Below are 16,042 nucleotides of genomic sequence, written 5' to 3'. Positions count from 1 at the left end.
AAGTGCGATGGGAACCACTGGAAATTCTAGTCAGGGGAGCAACCGATCTCTAATGTTTTTAAAGGCAAGCTCTGCCTAGAGCTGAGGAATGGCCAGCAGGTGGGAAGGAGTGGAAGCTTGGTTTGGAGTATTCAAAGGAGAGGGGACAGAGGGACGAGAGGGGACAGTGGGGGCAGGTTCAGGACATGCTTTGTAGGCAGAGGCCACGAGGCTTGCTATGGGTGAGATGGGAAGCAAGGCAGAGATGAGTCCCAGGCGAGTGGCTGGCGCAGCTAATGGTACAGGCCACATCTGGTGGATGACGGAGAACTTGTGTCCAGCACCGTCCTCCTAAGTCCTGCTGGACACACAGACATACTCAGCTGGGAAAGTACTCTTGTCACCATCTTCCTCTTACAGATCAGGACACTGAGGCACACAGCCACCAACAAACGTGGCCCGAACCGTGCAAGTGGGCATGGTGGCTGATCCACTGGCCCTGCTCTCACTCCGTACTCCACACTGGCTCCCATGGACCTGGGAGGAGGATGGGGCCCTTCTCCATTGTGAAGACGAACAGGATCTGAAAGACGGGGGTTCTGGGTTACCTCTACAGGAGGCCATTATTACCCGGTGTGGGCACAGTCTCAGAGCACAGGGCTTCACGAGGTCCTGAATCCAAGGTCCCAACAGGGCTGAGAGGAGAAAAAGACTGTGCTGGGCGATGGGGGCCAGTCCGGCCAGAGAAGTCCTCTCAGAAGGAAACTTCCTGTGCTGCCGACCAGAGCTGGCGAGCACGGGGAGTACCGTCTGGAGCTCTGAGCTGGTTCTCCATGAATGCACTCCCCGCTCTCCCATGCTGCGTCCTTCCAGGACAAGCATCTGCCGACCTCTGGATGTCTATACTCTGCCATCCTAGCAGAGTCAACTCAGTACTTTTTTTTTTTTTTTTTGGACAGGCAGAGTGGACAGTAGAGGGAGACAGAGAGAAAGGTCTTCCTTTTGCCGTTGGTTCACCCTCCAATGGCCGCCGCGGTTGGCGCGCTGCGGCCGGCACACCGCGCTGATCCGATGGCAGGAGCCAGGTGTTTATCCTGGTCTCCCATGGGGTGCAGGGCCCAAGGACTTGGGCCATCCTCCACTGCACTCCCTGGCCACAGCAGAGAGCTGGCCTGGAAGAGGGGCAACCGGGACAGGATCGGTGCCCCGACCGGGACTAGAACCCGGTGTACCGGTGCCACAAGGTGGAGGATTAGCCTGTTAAGCCACGGCGCCGGCAGTACCTTTTATAGAAAGCTTTTACTTAATAAGTATAAATTTCAAAAGTATAGCTTTTGGATTATAGTAGTTCTTCCCCCCATAACCACCCTCCCACCCATAACCATCCCATTTCCTACTCCCTCTCTCATCCCATTCTTCATTAAGATTCATTTTAAATTATCTTTATATACAGGAGATCAACTCTATACCAGTAAAGAATTCAACAGTTTGCACCCACACAGACACTCAAAGTATAAAGTACAGTTTGAAGACTAATTTTACTGTTAATTCTCATAGTACAACACATGAAGGACAGAGGTCCTGCATGGGGAGCAAGTGCACAGTGACTCCTGTTGTTGATTTAACAATTGGCACTCTTATTTATGACGTCAGTGATCTCCCGAGGCTCTTGTCATGAGCTGCCAAGGCTATGGAAGCCTCTTGTGTTCACCAACTCTGACTTTATTTAGACAAGGCCATAATCAAAATGGAAGTTCTCTCCTCCCTTCAGAGAAAGGTACCTCCTTCTTTGATGGCTCCTTCTTTCCACTGGGGTCTCACTCACAGAGATCTTTCACGTAGGCCATTTTTTGCCACAGTGTCTTGGCTTTCCATGCCTGAGATACTCTCATGGGCTTTTTAGCCAGATCCGAATGCCTTAAGGGCTGATTCTGAGGCCGGAGTGCTGTTTAGGGCATTTGTCATTCTATGAGTTACTCTCAGTACTCTTTGTCAGTTTAAAAGTATATTCCTCTCAAGAAAGGGGCAGCTAATTCTCTGCAACAAATCTGGGAGAGAAAAGAGGACTGACAACCTTTCCCGTTCCCAGTCTCTTTCAGGAGATGAAACAAAGTGGGTGGGATTGGGATGTCAGGAATTTGATTTTAAGAACAAACCCCACCAAATTGTCTTTTGCAGGAAGTCAAGCCGATCCATTGCTTCTGAAAAAATGTACTTACTGCCGGCCACTTTCTCTTTAGTCCACTGCTGGGAGAGCAGTCTTGGGGAGGAGCCTGAGGGGCCGCCCTCTAAGGGAGCTCCAGTGGGTCTGAGGTGAGTCACAGATGGGCTATCATTTCAAAGAAAGAACAGATGGGACCAGCATTGTGGCGCAGCGGGTTAAAGCCCCAACCTGCAGCGCCAGAATCTCATATGGGTGCTGGTTCTTGTCCCAGCTGTTTCTCTTCCTATCCAGCTCTCTGCTATGGCCTGGGATAGCAATGGAGGATGTCCTACGTCCTTGGGCCCCTGCACCTGCATGGAGACCCAGAAGAGGCTCCTGGCTCCTGGCTTCGGATCAGCTCAGCTCTGGCTGTTGTGGCCATTTGGGGAGTGAACCAGCGGATGGAAGACCTCTATTTCTGGCTCTACATCTCTCTGTAACTCTTTCAAATAAGTTTTTAAAAGTTAAAAAAATAAAAAGAAAAGAAAAGATTATTTTAAAAGCTTACCACAGCTTCTGACGTGGATGGGTGTTTCTGCAGCCCTGTTTTGGGGAGATTCCTTTGACTCAGCAAGTGCAGCTTTAACTTGTCAAAGAGGATCTTCAGTAAAAGCCATTTTCAAGTGTTGAGAGTTCCAGATTGGAGAGAAGCAACATTATTGTTAGAGTTAAAACCAACAGCAGAGAAGACACCAGACGCAGATGTTACAAAATGCTTAAATTCTGATTTAGTGGCTTCTAAAAGGCTTTTTTTTTTTTTAATTATGTACTGGGGCCTGCGCTGTGGCATAGCAGGGTGAGGCCACCGATGCAGTGCTAGCATCTCACGTGGGTGCCGGTTTGAGCCCCGGCTGCTCCACTTCTGATCTGGCTCTCTACTATGGCCTGGGAAAGCAGTATAGGATGGCCCAAGTCTTTGGGCTCCTGCATCCGTGTTGGAGATCTGGAAGAGGCTCCTGGCTCCTGGCTTCAGATGGGCGCAGCTCTAGCCATTGTGGCCAACTGGGGAGTGAACCAGCAGATAAAAGACCCCTCTCTCTCTCTGCCTCTCCTCTCTCTGTGTGGCTCTTTCAAATAAATAATTTTTAAAAATTTTTTTTTATTTTTTGACAGGCAGAGTGGACAGAGAGAGAGAGACACAGAGAGAAAGGTCTTCCTTTGCCGTTGGTTCACCCCCCAATGGCCGCCGCAGTTGGCGCACCTCACTGATCCGAAGCCAGGAGCCAGGTGCTTCCTCCTGGTCTCCCATGGGGTGCAGGGCCCAAATACTTGGGCCCTCCTCCACTGCCTTCCCGGGGCCATAGCAGAGAGCTGGCCTGGAAGAGGGGCAACCGGAACAGAATCCAGCGCCCTGACCGGGACTAGGACCCCGTGTGCCGGTGCCGCAAGGCGGAGGGTTAGCCTGTTAAGCCACGGCGCTGGCCAATAAATATTTTTTTAAAATTATGTATTTAGGCCGGCGCCGTGGCTCAACAGGCTAATCCTCCGCCTTGCGGCGCCAACACACTGGGTCCTAGTCCCGGTCGGGGTGCCGGGTTCTATCCCGGTTGCCCCTCTTCCAGGCCAGCTCTCTGCTATGGCCTGGGAAGGCAGTGGAGGATGGCCCAAGTGCTTGGGCCCTGCACCCGCATGGGAGACCAGGAGAAGCACCTGGCTCCTGGCTTTGGATCAGTGCGATGCGCCGGCCGCAGCGGCCATTGGAGGGTGAACCAACGGCAAAAAGGAAGACCTTTCTCTCTGTCTCTCTCTCTCTTACTATCCACTCAGCCTGTCCAAAAAAAAAAAAATTATGTATTTAGGGGGGCTGGCGCCATGGCTCACTTGGTTAATCCTCCGCCTGCGGCTCTAGCATCCCTTATGGGCGCCAGGTTCTAGTCCCAGTTGCTTCTCCTCCAGTCCAGCTCTCTGCTGTGGCCCGGGAGGGCAGTGGAGGATGGCCCAAGTGCTTGGGCCCCTGCACCCACGTGGGAGACCAGGAGGAAGCACCTGGCTCCTGGCTTTGGATCAGTGCAGCGCCGGCCGTAGCTGCCATTTGGGGGCTGAACCAACAGAAGGAAGACCTTTCTCTCTGTCCCTTTCTATCTATATCTCTACCTGTCAAATAAAAAAAACAAAACAACAACAACAACAACAACAACAAACGTATTTAGTTTAAAGGCAGAGTTACAGAGAGAGAGGGAGAGAGAGAGAGACAGATATTCTATCCTCTGGTTCACCTCCCAAATGCCACAACAGCTGGGACTGGGCTCCATCTCCCACGTGGGTGGCAGGGACCCACGTTCTTGGGCCATTTTACTGCATTCACAGGAACACTAGCAGGAAGCTGCATCAGAAGTGGAGAAGCCGGAACTCTAACTGGTGCTCTATGGGATGTTGGTGTCGAACGGCTTAATCTACTGTGCCAAGACACCAGCCCAAACCTAAAGGCTTTGAATTACGAATTTAAACACGGGGGCCGGCACTGTGGCACAGCGGGTTAAAGCCCTGGCCTGAAGCACCAACATCCCATATGGGTACCAGTTGTAGTCCCGGCTGCTCCTCTTCCGATCTAGCTCTCTGCTATGGCCTCGGATAGCAGAAGAAGATGGCCCAAGTCCTTGGGCCCCTGTACCCGCGTGGGAGACCTGGAGGAAGCTCCTAGCTCCTGGCTTCGGATCGGCACAGCTCCGGGCTTTTACGGCCATCTGGGGAGTGAACCAGCAGATGGAAGACCTCTCTCTGTGTCTCTACCTCTCTCTGTAACACTGTCTTTCAAATAACTAAAAATTTTTTTTTCACAGGCAGAGTTAGACAGTGAGAGAGAGAGACACACAGAGAGAAAGATCTTCCTTCCGTTCGTTCACTCCCCAAATGGCCGCTACAGCAGGCGCGCTACACTGATCTGAAGCCAGGAGCCAGGTGCTTCCTCCTGGTCTCCCATGCGGGTGCAGGGCCCAAGCACTTGGGCCATCCTCCACTGCCTTCCCGGGCCGCAGCAGAAAGCTGGACTGGAAGGGGAGCAACCGGGACAGAACCGGCGCCCCAACCAGGACTACAACCTGGAGTACCGGCGCCACAGGCGGAGGATTAGCCTAGTGAGCCACGGCGCCAGCCCTAAAATAAATCTTTTAAAAAAAAAATTTAAACATGTTTGCAACTAGTGAGAGAACATGAACAGCTTATACATTTTTCAGATAAACTACATGAAATAATACTTGTAAATTCAGAATAAATCTCCTTTGCCTCCTAAGTAAGAATTGTATTTTTCCAGGGGCCAGTGCAGTGGGTCAAGCTGCCACCTGCAACACCAGCTTCCCCTAGGAGTGCCTGTTTGAGTCTTGGCTGCTCTACTTCCGATCCAGCTCCCTGCTAAAGCACCTGGCTAAGCAGAGGAAGATGCCCAAACACTTGGGTCCCTGCACCAATGTGGGAGACTTGGATGGTCATGGACTTTGGCCTGACTCAGCCCTGGCCATTACAGCCATTTGGTTAGAGGATAGGACATATCTCCCTCCCTCTCTCCCTCTCTCTCTCTCTCTCTCTCTCTCTCTCTCTCTGTTTCTCCCTCTCTCTCTCTATAACTCTTCCTAACAAATAAAAAAGTAAATGAATCTTTTTTTTCCTAAGAATTATATTTTCCCAAGGCGGTGACATCTAACTTTACCTCCCGCAGCTGGTTGTTACTCGTTATGAGAAACCTTTCTCCTGCAACAAAATGGGCTTCTTGCTCCAATTCCTTGAGACGAGCCTAATAATATAGAAAATACAATTAACCTCGTTAGTAGCCTTTATCATTTCAAATTAATTTACTCATCAAACAGTTGCCAATAGAAGTTTTTAATGGAGTAAACAATAATCTACAATTAACTAAAATAGATTTTAAAAAGATCTATTTTGACTTATGGTGGATACCTAAAGACTCACAGAACTATGCTTCTCAAAAACTAAAGGAATAGGCCGGCACCGTGGCTCACTTGGCTAATCCTCCTGTGGCGCCGGCACCCCAGGTTCTAGTCCCGGTTGGGGCGCCAGATTCTGTCCCGGTTGCCCCTCTTCCTGTCCAGCTCTCTGCTATGGCCCGGGAGTGCAGTGGAGGATGGCCCAGGTGCTTGGGCCCTGCACCCCATGGGAGACCAGGAGAAGCACCTGGCTCCTGGCTTCGGATCGATGCAGCGCTCCAGCCCTAGCGGCCATTTGTGGGGTGAACCAACGGAAGGAAGACCTTTCTCTCTGTCTCTCTCTCTCACTGTCTAACTCTGCCTGTACAAAAACAAACAAACAAACAAACTAAAGTAATAAAACAAAAGGAAAAGCAAGAAGACAGCAGAGGGAGGGAGGGCGGGAGGGAGAATTCCCCAGAAATGTCAGGGCTGGAAAGTGATCCAACACCATCCCACACAAGACAGAGGGGTGGTGACAGGCTAGCATCCAGAACACATCAAGAAGTCCTACAAATCAGTAAGGGAAAATAGAAAAATACATGAAAGACTTGAACAAATAGACCTTTTACAAAAGAAGAAATTTCCTAGCCAATGGTGATATAAAAAGCTACCGACCTCATTAGTAAACAGAAAAATGTAAACCCTTAAGGAAACAGCACACACTGAGTCACCACACACCACAGTGGCTTCTACATGAAGGTCTGGGACAGCCAGGTGCAGCAGGCAGGTACACGGACAGAACCCACCCCCATGCACAGTGGCACTACAGCTCTGGAAGCAATGCTGCCTACAGAACGTGGCTGAACAGCAGTGCCTGGCGCCCCAGCCATCCCACAATGTCTCAGGTCCCAAGGGAGAGGTGCAGGGCTGTGATATGATTTGCGATGAACCCAACCTGGACACAACCAGAGGCCTGTCAACAGTGGGGCAGACACACCAGCGTGGCTCAGTCTACAGCACTGAGTGACACAGTGTCACAGCTAAGGCTGAGATGCAGAAAGCTGAGCGAAAGGTCATGCACAGATTACTGATTTACTTACAGTTCAAAAAGCAAAGCTAGTCCATGCTGTTCAGGCTCTAAAGTAGAATAAGTAAAGCAACAATGAACTACTACAGAAGTCACGATGACGTTTAGGCAGCAGGAAGGGGATCCTGATAGAAGAACAGACAGAGCTCCTGGACGTCTATGCTTTGGCCTAGGTGAGGGTTCAAGCAGAGCCTCCTTCAAGACATTTTAAGTGGAACAGTGTTATGTGTTTTTTTCATGCAACTTTATGCATTTCTCTATATTTTTATTTTTCAAAAAACCCAAGGATCTCTTTGCCAAACTATGGGGGCAATGTCCTCGCAAGAAAAATCTAACTTTTGAGAAGAACCCCAAGGATCCATTAAAGAAGTCCCCCCACCCTGCTGCCATCACTCACACACTCACATACACACTCACACACACTCACACATACACTCACACACACACTCATACACACACACATACACACAGGCACACATACTCATACACACACAAACACACACTCTCACAAACACACTCACACACACACACTCTCTCTCAGACACACACACATACACACACTCACATACACGCTCACACACTCACATACACAGACACACACTCACACTGACACACTCACACACACAAACACACAGACACACACACACTCACATACACAGACACACACATACACACACTCACACTGACACACTCACACTCACACACACAAACACACACAGACACACTCACACACACATACACACACTTTCTCAGACACACTCACACACATACACACACACACTCACACACACAGACACACACACAGACACATCTCACACTCACACACTCACACACACAAACACACAGACACACTCACACACACATACACTCACACACTCACACACACACACTCACATACACAGACACACACATACACACACTCACACTGACACACTCACACACACACAGACACACTCACACACACATACACACACTCTCTCAGACACACGCACACACATACACACATACATACATACACACACACACACTCACACACTCACACACACACAGACACAAACTCATACAGACACAAACTCACACAGACTCGAACACACACACACTCACACACATGAATTAGAGGCTAAATCTGCTAGGGGGAGGCATTTACCCGAGTGGTTAAAACGTTGGAGTCTCAGAGACCTGGGTTTGACACACGGTCCCAGCTCACACCAGCTTCCTTCTAAGGCAGACCCTGGGAGGTGTGGTGATTCGTCAAGTAACTGGATCCCTGCTACCCACGTGGGAGACCTAGAATGAGCTGCTGGCTTTGGTGCAGTCTGGCTATGGACAATGGGAGTGAACCAGTGGATGGGATCTCTGTCAGCTGGTCTGTCTCTGTCTCTCTGTCTCATGGCTAGCTAGCTAATCCTTTCAGTGTCTGGTCTTCCCTTCCAGGAACCCCAGTCTGGGGAAGAAAAGCGAGAGCTGCCCAGCCCTGTCAGGGAACAACTGCCATGAAGGCAGTCTGAAAAGATGCCTTACCGCAAGCAGCACTGATGTCCTCTCCATTTCTTCTTTGTTCACCTGAACGCTGTGTCTTTCCATCACTGCAATTCAAAATCCAAACCAGCTCCTGTGTTCACTGCATTAACAACCCTGTGGCAAAGACAGAACTGCCTTCCTCCCTAAGAAGCACGATGATAACACGCTGTCCTTCCCTCAGCACCTGCTGCACGCCGGCTTCTAGAGGGCCCTCAGGATCCCCGCGAGACAGGGAAACAGAGGTCCTGAGAGTGGAATGAGCTGCACCAGCCAGCCCCAGCCGGGCCCCTCACAGACTCAGTGGCCACTGCACGAGGTTCTGTTCTCCTGTGCACCAGAGAACATGGTCGGAGGCAAAGGCAGAGAGAGCCCTGCAGGGTGCTTACAGGGAGCTTCTCAGACTCTGCCAGACCAAGAGAGGAGGGTTACAAAGACAGCAAGACCAGAGCAGAGAGCCACTAACAGGCAAACCACCCATCAGGACCTCCTGCTCCTGGACCCCACAGACTGAAATGTCAGAACCTGCCAGTCCTCTGGACCAAAGGTGATACAGCCCAACCCCTCTCATTGTTGAAAGGGAATTAAAGGTTTTGCTACCGCTTCAGTACCCACGAGATACATTACCAACTTCTAAATACATTAGAGAGAAACAGTCATTCCTAACAACATAAAGAGTTTTTTTAGAAAAATGATTGCCTTTATCTTTATGACTTACCTGCCAAAATTGGAATCAGAGGAAGCTCCAAAGTCCAAAACAGCTGCCATAAACCATAAGCCTGTTTCATAGGAATAAATAATATCAATATGCTTTATTAATATGTTTATTTCATAAACAGCTTCCTTCTAACTGGGGAGTGCTGATTCATTCCCTAATGGTATGGATTGACTGGAGCTGGGCCAGACAGAATCTGGGAGCCAGGTACTCAATCCTGATCTCCCATTTGGGTGACAGGAACCCAGTCATTTGAGCCATCATCCACTGACTCCCAAGTCTGCATTAATAGGAAACTGGAATCAGGAGCCAGAGCTGAAAACCAAACCCAGGCACTGCAGTGTCAGAGGGTCTGTCTTAACAGGCATCTCAATAGCTACGCCAAACACCTACCCAGTGTTACTGTAAATTATTTGCATTTGTATTGTTGAAAAGCCTTCTTAATTCTGTTAAGCTACAATTAAGACAACTCCTGCTATGGACATGGTTGATTTCCTATCCAGCATCATCACCCTTCTCCCTATTCTTCCTCAAAAACTCCCATTTCCTTTAAGTATCCTATTGTACTACTACACTTGGTAGAGATATTTGGAAATATCTGATAGCCCAAGCCCCTCCCCCAATTTTCTTTGCTCTTTCTATTTTTAAGGTTGACTTAAACATTTTTGCTATGTACTTTCAGTCTTCTGTTTTTATTTCAAAAAACACTTACTGAATTCCAAAAAAATGTATCTTGATTTCTATGCTTTCGCACCGACCGACCTATCGGGGGTGTACAGGGGCGTGCTAGGCCACCTCCTCGAGGAGCATGACTCCCTCCACTTCTTGATCATCTCCCAGGCTCTGCATCAGAATTTTCACCTTTTACTCTTTCGTGCTACCGCCAGAGAGCACCCTGGGCCTCCTCTCTTACCCCTGCCCTGACTTCTCTACCTGCCCTTCCCTCAGGCAGACCCCTCTAGGTCACATCCCCTGGGTGCCCACTTTGCTGTCAAGTGGGCATCAGGAGAGAGAGAGAGCAGACAACAGCCTGCCTTGAAGCCCAGGGGAGCAAGAGCTTCCAGCTCTCGCCTGTCCCTGGGGGATTCTGTTCTGCTGGTTCCTGTCACCCTGCCCTCCCTCGGACACAGTACCCTTCACTCAGTTCTTCTCGGTGTTTCTTCCAATGGCCATCTGCTTCCCAGGGAGGCTCTGGTCGACAGAGTAGTGTTCATTTCACTATCGACCAAAATAAATCTCAGCTTTTATGTGAACTGTTGCATTAGAAACATTCCAACTATGGGGGGGGCATTGAAAAATTATTATTTTCAACCTGTAGAGTCCTCTTTGCCAAGTGGTTTGTTCCACACTCACAGACCCTGCAGTGCTGCTCCCTGTGTAGGTGCCAGTGAAAGGACAGCTCTCACACAAACCAAAGTTACAGTGGAACGTCTTGCCTTCAGCTTGGAGCAAAGCTTCATCGTAAGCCTGTGGAGTATCCTTAGATTCACATGTACGTTCTGGTTCTTTAAAACAGCAAAAATATTAAAAATTAGGTAAATTTGGTGGCGATGCTCCTCTCAGTCTAGAAATACTCAGTTCACCAGAATATCCCCAGTGAAATCCCATGAAGCTTCTGATGGCAGTTACGGTGTGTGGTCACATTACTGTCACCTGGCATAGCCGTCTCCCAGTCTGGGAAAAGACCCCTGTGCAAGAGCATGCCACCCATTTCTCTACACTGTCTCCCAACCCACATTTTCTCTTCTTTCTACACACTGAGTAATACAAGGATACTCAAAAAAGTTTGTGGGATATTAAAGGATGTTTACTTTATGGGGCCGGCATCGTGGCGTTAGTAGATGGAGCCGCCTGTGACAGTGGCATCCAATATCTGAGCACCAGTTCAGGTTCGGCTTCTTCGCTCTGATCCAGCTCCCTGGTAATGTGCCTGGGAAAGTAGCAGGAGTTCCGAGTACTGGGCCCCTGCAACCCACGTGGGAGATCTGAATGTACTTCCTGGCTCTTGGCTTTAGCCTAACCCAGCCCCTGGGCCACTGTGGTCATTTGAGGAGTGAACGAACAGATGGAAGATTCTCTTCCTCTTTCCATCAGTCTGCCTTTCAAATAAATAAATAAATCCTTTTAAAAAATGGGGTAGAATAAGTGAAAATGAATGTTGGCACTGTTTGTTTTACTATTAGACCATTTGTGAAGTTGAAAAACTTTCTAGAAAAAGATTAGCATTATATTAAGGTTTATAAAACCTAACCTAAACAACTCACCACAATGTTTCTTGAGGAATTTCTGTAAGTGCTGCTCACTTTAACTGTGATGGATTTTTCAAGGTATTTTGCCACTAAATGTTCAAAAGACAGTGTGGCATCTCTGGGATCTATAAGCCATGCAGCAATTCTGGGGTCAAGGCCTACAAAATCAGCAACTATAAAGAAAAAGAGGTCATTGAATCATCCCAAGGAAAACAAGTAAGTATTGCTGCTCCTACTGGAACAAGATTCTTAATGTTCAGATGAAAAGCTAAGAAAATGATAGGAGCTATGAAAATAAATAAATCCGCACTAGAAATATTTATGAGGCCAGTATTGTGGTGCAATGGGTTATGCCACTGCCTGCAACACTGGCAACCCATGTTGGTACCAATTCAAATTCCAGCTGCTCCACTTCAGATCCAGATCCCTGCTAATGTGCCTGGGAAAACAGCAGAAAAGTGGCCTAAATACCTGTGCCCTTGCCTCCCACATGGAAGACCCAGATGAAGCTCTTGGTTCCTAGCTTCAGCCTGGCCCAGCCCTGGCCATTGTGGCCATTTGGGAAGTGACCCAGTAAACTGAAATGCTTTCTTTCTCTCTCTCTCTCTCTCTCTCTCTCTCTCTAACTCTCCCTTTCAAATAAAATAAATATTTTTTTAAATTAGAAATATTTAGCAATTAATGACAGAATAAAAAACTGTATAAAGAAATGTCATAGTCTAGAAAGGAAAATAAAAGAAAAAATTACAAAAATAAAAAAAAACTATACTGGCAAGACACAAAAGCAAATTAATATAATAGATTAAGCCTTGAGTAAAAAATAAGATGGAAAAGAGGAAGTTTGAAAAACTCAAAATGAAGGGGCAGGCACTGTGACACAGTGGCTAAGCTGCCACTTGAGGTACCCACACCCTGTTGCGCGCCTGGAATCGAGTCCTGCCTTCGCTTCCAATCCACCCTGCTGGTAGTGGTGGAGGCAGCAGACGATAGCACAAGTGTTTGGATTCCTGCCGCCCATGAGGGAATCCAATCAGAGTTCCTGGCTCCTGGCTTCAGCCTGACCCAGACCTGGCTGTTGTGGATATTTGGGAAATGAACCACAAATGGAAGATCTCTGCCTCTCATTCTCTCTCTCCATCTCTGTGTTACTGTACTTTTCAAATAAATAAATACTTTTTAAAAAATGAAAATAGGTTCTAGATAAAAAGTGATAAATCTGAAACACTACATATGAAATAGGAATTCAACAAAAAATTAAACTAGCACTATATTAAACACTATAATTCAAGTAACTTTAAATTGCGTATTAAAGCACACACACCAACAAAAGCAAAACTAAATAAATGGACTATATAAAACTCAGAAGCTTCTGCATAGCAAAAGAAACAGTCAATAAAGCGAAGAGACATACCACAGAATGGGAAAAATGTTTGCAAGTTACCTATCTGACAAAGGATTAATATCCAGAATATATCAGCAACTTAAAAACTCAACAACACAAACAACCAATCCAGTTAAGAAATGGACAAAGGACTATATTATAGACAGTTCTCAAAAGAAGAAATGCAAATGGTCAACAAATATATGAAAAAATATCACTGGGCATCAGGGAAATGCAAATCAAAACCACACTGAAATATCACCTTACTCCTGTCAGAATAACTAACATCCAAAAGACAGAGGTAACAAATGCTGGTGAGGATGTGGAGAAAGGGGGACACTCACACACTGTTGGTGGGAAAGTAGGTTAGTGCAGCCACTGTGGAAAACAGTGTGGAGAGTTCTTAAAAAGCTAGAAGTAGGCCAGCACCGTGGCTCAACAGGCTAATCTTCCGCCTAGCGGCGCCGGCACACCTGGTTCTAGTCCCGGTCGGGGCGCCGGATTCTGTCCCTGTTGCCCCTCCTCCAGGCCAGCTCTCTGCTATGGCCCAGGAGTGCAGTGGAAGATGGCCCAAGTGCTTGGGCCCTGCACCCCATGGGAGACCAGGATAAGCACCTGGCTCCTGCCTTTGGATCAGCACGGTGCACCGGCCACAGTGCGCCGGCCGCAGCGGCCATTGGAGGGTGAACCAACAGCAAAAGGAAGACCTTTCTCTCTGTCTCTCTCTCTCTCACTGTCTACTCTGCCTGTCAAAAAAAAAAAAAAAAAAAAGCTAGAAGTAGACTTGCCATGGGATCCAGCAGTCGCACTTCCGGGTATACACACAAAAGACACGAGCACATTGTATCATAGATACCTGCACCACCATGTCTACAGCAGCACTGTTTACAACAGCCAACACTTGGAGTCAACCAAGGTGTCCACGATTGGATGAATGGATAAAGAAAATGTGGTATACACATACTACAGAATATTACTCAGCCATAAAAAATGAATGAAAGTCTACCATTTGCATCAAAACCAGTGCAACTGAAGCACATCACATTGAGTGACATAAGCCAGATGCAGGAAGACCAATGCCGCATGTTCTCTTACATGTGGGAGCCAACATTTTAAAAGAAAGAAAAAATAAAAAAAGAAAGAGAAGAAAGAAATGTCTGTGTGTATCAACACTGCTGCAAATACAGTCTTGTAAAACTTTGGTTTATGCCTTTGTCAAGCTAATGGTAAGAATGTTATACCACTCGGGGCTGGCGCTGTGGCAATAGATTAAGTATACATCTGGGGCACCACATCCTACATGGGCGCCAGTTCGAGACCTGACTGCTCCTCTCCCAATTTAGCTGCCTGCTGCTGGCCTGGAAAGCAGTAGATGGCCTCAGAGCTTGGGCCCCTGCACCCATGTGGGAGACCCAAATGCAGTTCTGGACTCCTGGCTTTGGCCTGGCCCAGCCCTGGCCATTGCGGTCATTTGGAGAGTGAACCAGTGGACGGAAGATCTCTGCTTCTCTCTGTTGCCTTTCAAATAAATAAAATGTATCAGGCCGGCGCCGTGGCTCAACAGGCTAATCCTCCGCCTAGCGGCGCCAGCACACCAGGTTCTAGTCCCGGTCGGGGAGCCGGATTCTGTCCCGGTTGCCCCTCTTCCAGGCCAGCCCTCTGCTGTGGCCAGGGAGTGCAGTGGAGGATGGCCCACGTGGTTGGGTCCTGCACCCCATGGGAGACCAGGATAAGCAACTGGCTCCTGCCATCGGATCAGCGCGGTGTGCCGGCCACAGCACGCCGGCCACGGTGGCCATTGGAGGGCAAACCAACGGCAAAAGGAAGACCTTTCTCTCTGTCTCTCTCTCTCACTGTCCACTCTGCCTGTCAAAAAATTAAAATAAAATAAATAAATAAAATGTATCTTAAAAAATGCTTTTTTTAAAAAAAGGTAAGTTTATTTTGGGACCAGCATGTGGCATAATGAGTTAAAGCACTGCTCGTGATACCAGCATCCCATAATAGAGAATACTGCCTACACAGCTTCCAATCCAGCTTCCTATTAATGCACCCAGGAAGGCACTGGAAGATAGCCCAAGCATTTGGTTCCCTGCCACAGAACAGAATGGCGTTCTCCAGCCCCAGCTGTACTGGTCATTCAGGGAGTGAACCAGTGGATAGAAGATACCCTCTGTCTCTTCCTCTCTCTCTCTCTTCACCTGCCTTTTTTTTTTTTTAAAGGTAAGTTTATTTTGGTATAAAAATGTTTTGAAATCTATGCATTGTCCACAAACTTTTTGAAGTCCATCTGGAACTTCAGAATGTGACGTTCTCTGCAGATGTCATTGTGGGAAGAATCTTGAGATAGGTCATCTTGAATGAGTGTGGGACCTAAATTCAAGGATAAGTGTCATTTATAAGAGAAAGAAATGAGAAAACTCAAACCGATACACAGAGGGACATGGCCATGTGAAGATACACAGAGGGACAAGGCAGAGGTTGCAGTGCAAGCCAAGAACCGGCAGAGATCACCAGTTACCACCAGAAGCTGTGAGAGAGTCATATAATGAACTCTCCCCCCACAACTCCAGAGGAACAGCCTTGCCAACATTTGCATCTCAGACACCAGCCTCCAGAACTGGGAGAGTAAATGCCTGTTGTTCTAAACAGTTTGTGGTAATTGGTACAGCAGCCACAGGAAACTAATCAGACCCTCTATCTCTTCCACATGCAAAAATGAATTCAAACATCATAAACCTAAATATGAGAGTTAAAATGATAACAATCTTAGAAAAATGAAAAAAAAAGAGTAAATCTTTGTGAGCTTGGATTAAACAATGGTTTCTTATATTTGATAGCAACAAAAGAAAACATAGAGGGGCCCGCGCTGTGGCGCAGCAGGTTAAAGCCCTGGCTTGAAGCGCCAGCATCCCATATAGGCACCTGTTCTAGTCCCGGCTGCTCCTCTTCCAATCCAGCTCTCTGCTATGGCCTGGGAAAGCAGAAGATGGCCCATGTGCTTGGACTCCTGTACCCATGCAGGAGCCCTATGCAGATTCTTGCTAATG

At 47.9% G+C, this 16,042-nt stretch overlaps 1 protein-coding gene across 1 annotated transcript in view; it reads right to left on the bottom strand.

Moving 5' to 3' along the window:
- Positions 1-16,042, bottom strand: part of POLN (DNA polymerase nu) — a 205,819-nt gene that overhangs the window by 128,740 nt on the left and 61,037 nt on the right. Inside the window, exons 7-12 of the mRNA XM_062213723.1 lie at positions 11,627-11,784; positions 10,799-10,867; positions 9,366-9,426; positions 8,651-8,715; positions 5,826-5,909; positions 2,691-2,783 (exon numbers count right to left, since the gene is read on the bottom strand). Of these exons, the coding sequence (XP_062069707.1) occupies positions 2,691-2,783; positions 5,826-5,909; positions 8,651-8,715; positions 9,366-9,426; positions 10,799-10,867; positions 11,627-11,784 (530 nt within the window). The remainder of the gene's footprint in view (positions 1-2,690; positions 2,784-5,825; positions 5,910-8,650; positions 8,716-9,365; positions 9,427-10,798; positions 10,868-11,626; positions 11,785-16,042) is intronic.

This window comes from Lepus europaeus, chromosome 16, assembly GCF_033115175.1.
Source record: "Lepus europaeus isolate LE1 chromosome 16, mLepTim1.pri, whole genome shotgun sequence".
Taxonomy (NCBI): domain Eukaryota; kingdom Metazoa; phylum Chordata; class Mammalia; order Lagomorpha; family Leporidae; genus Lepus; species Lepus europaeus.
The sequence above is the reverse complement of the archived record's forward strand: the minus strand, read 5'-3'. Positions and strand labels throughout refer to the sequence as shown.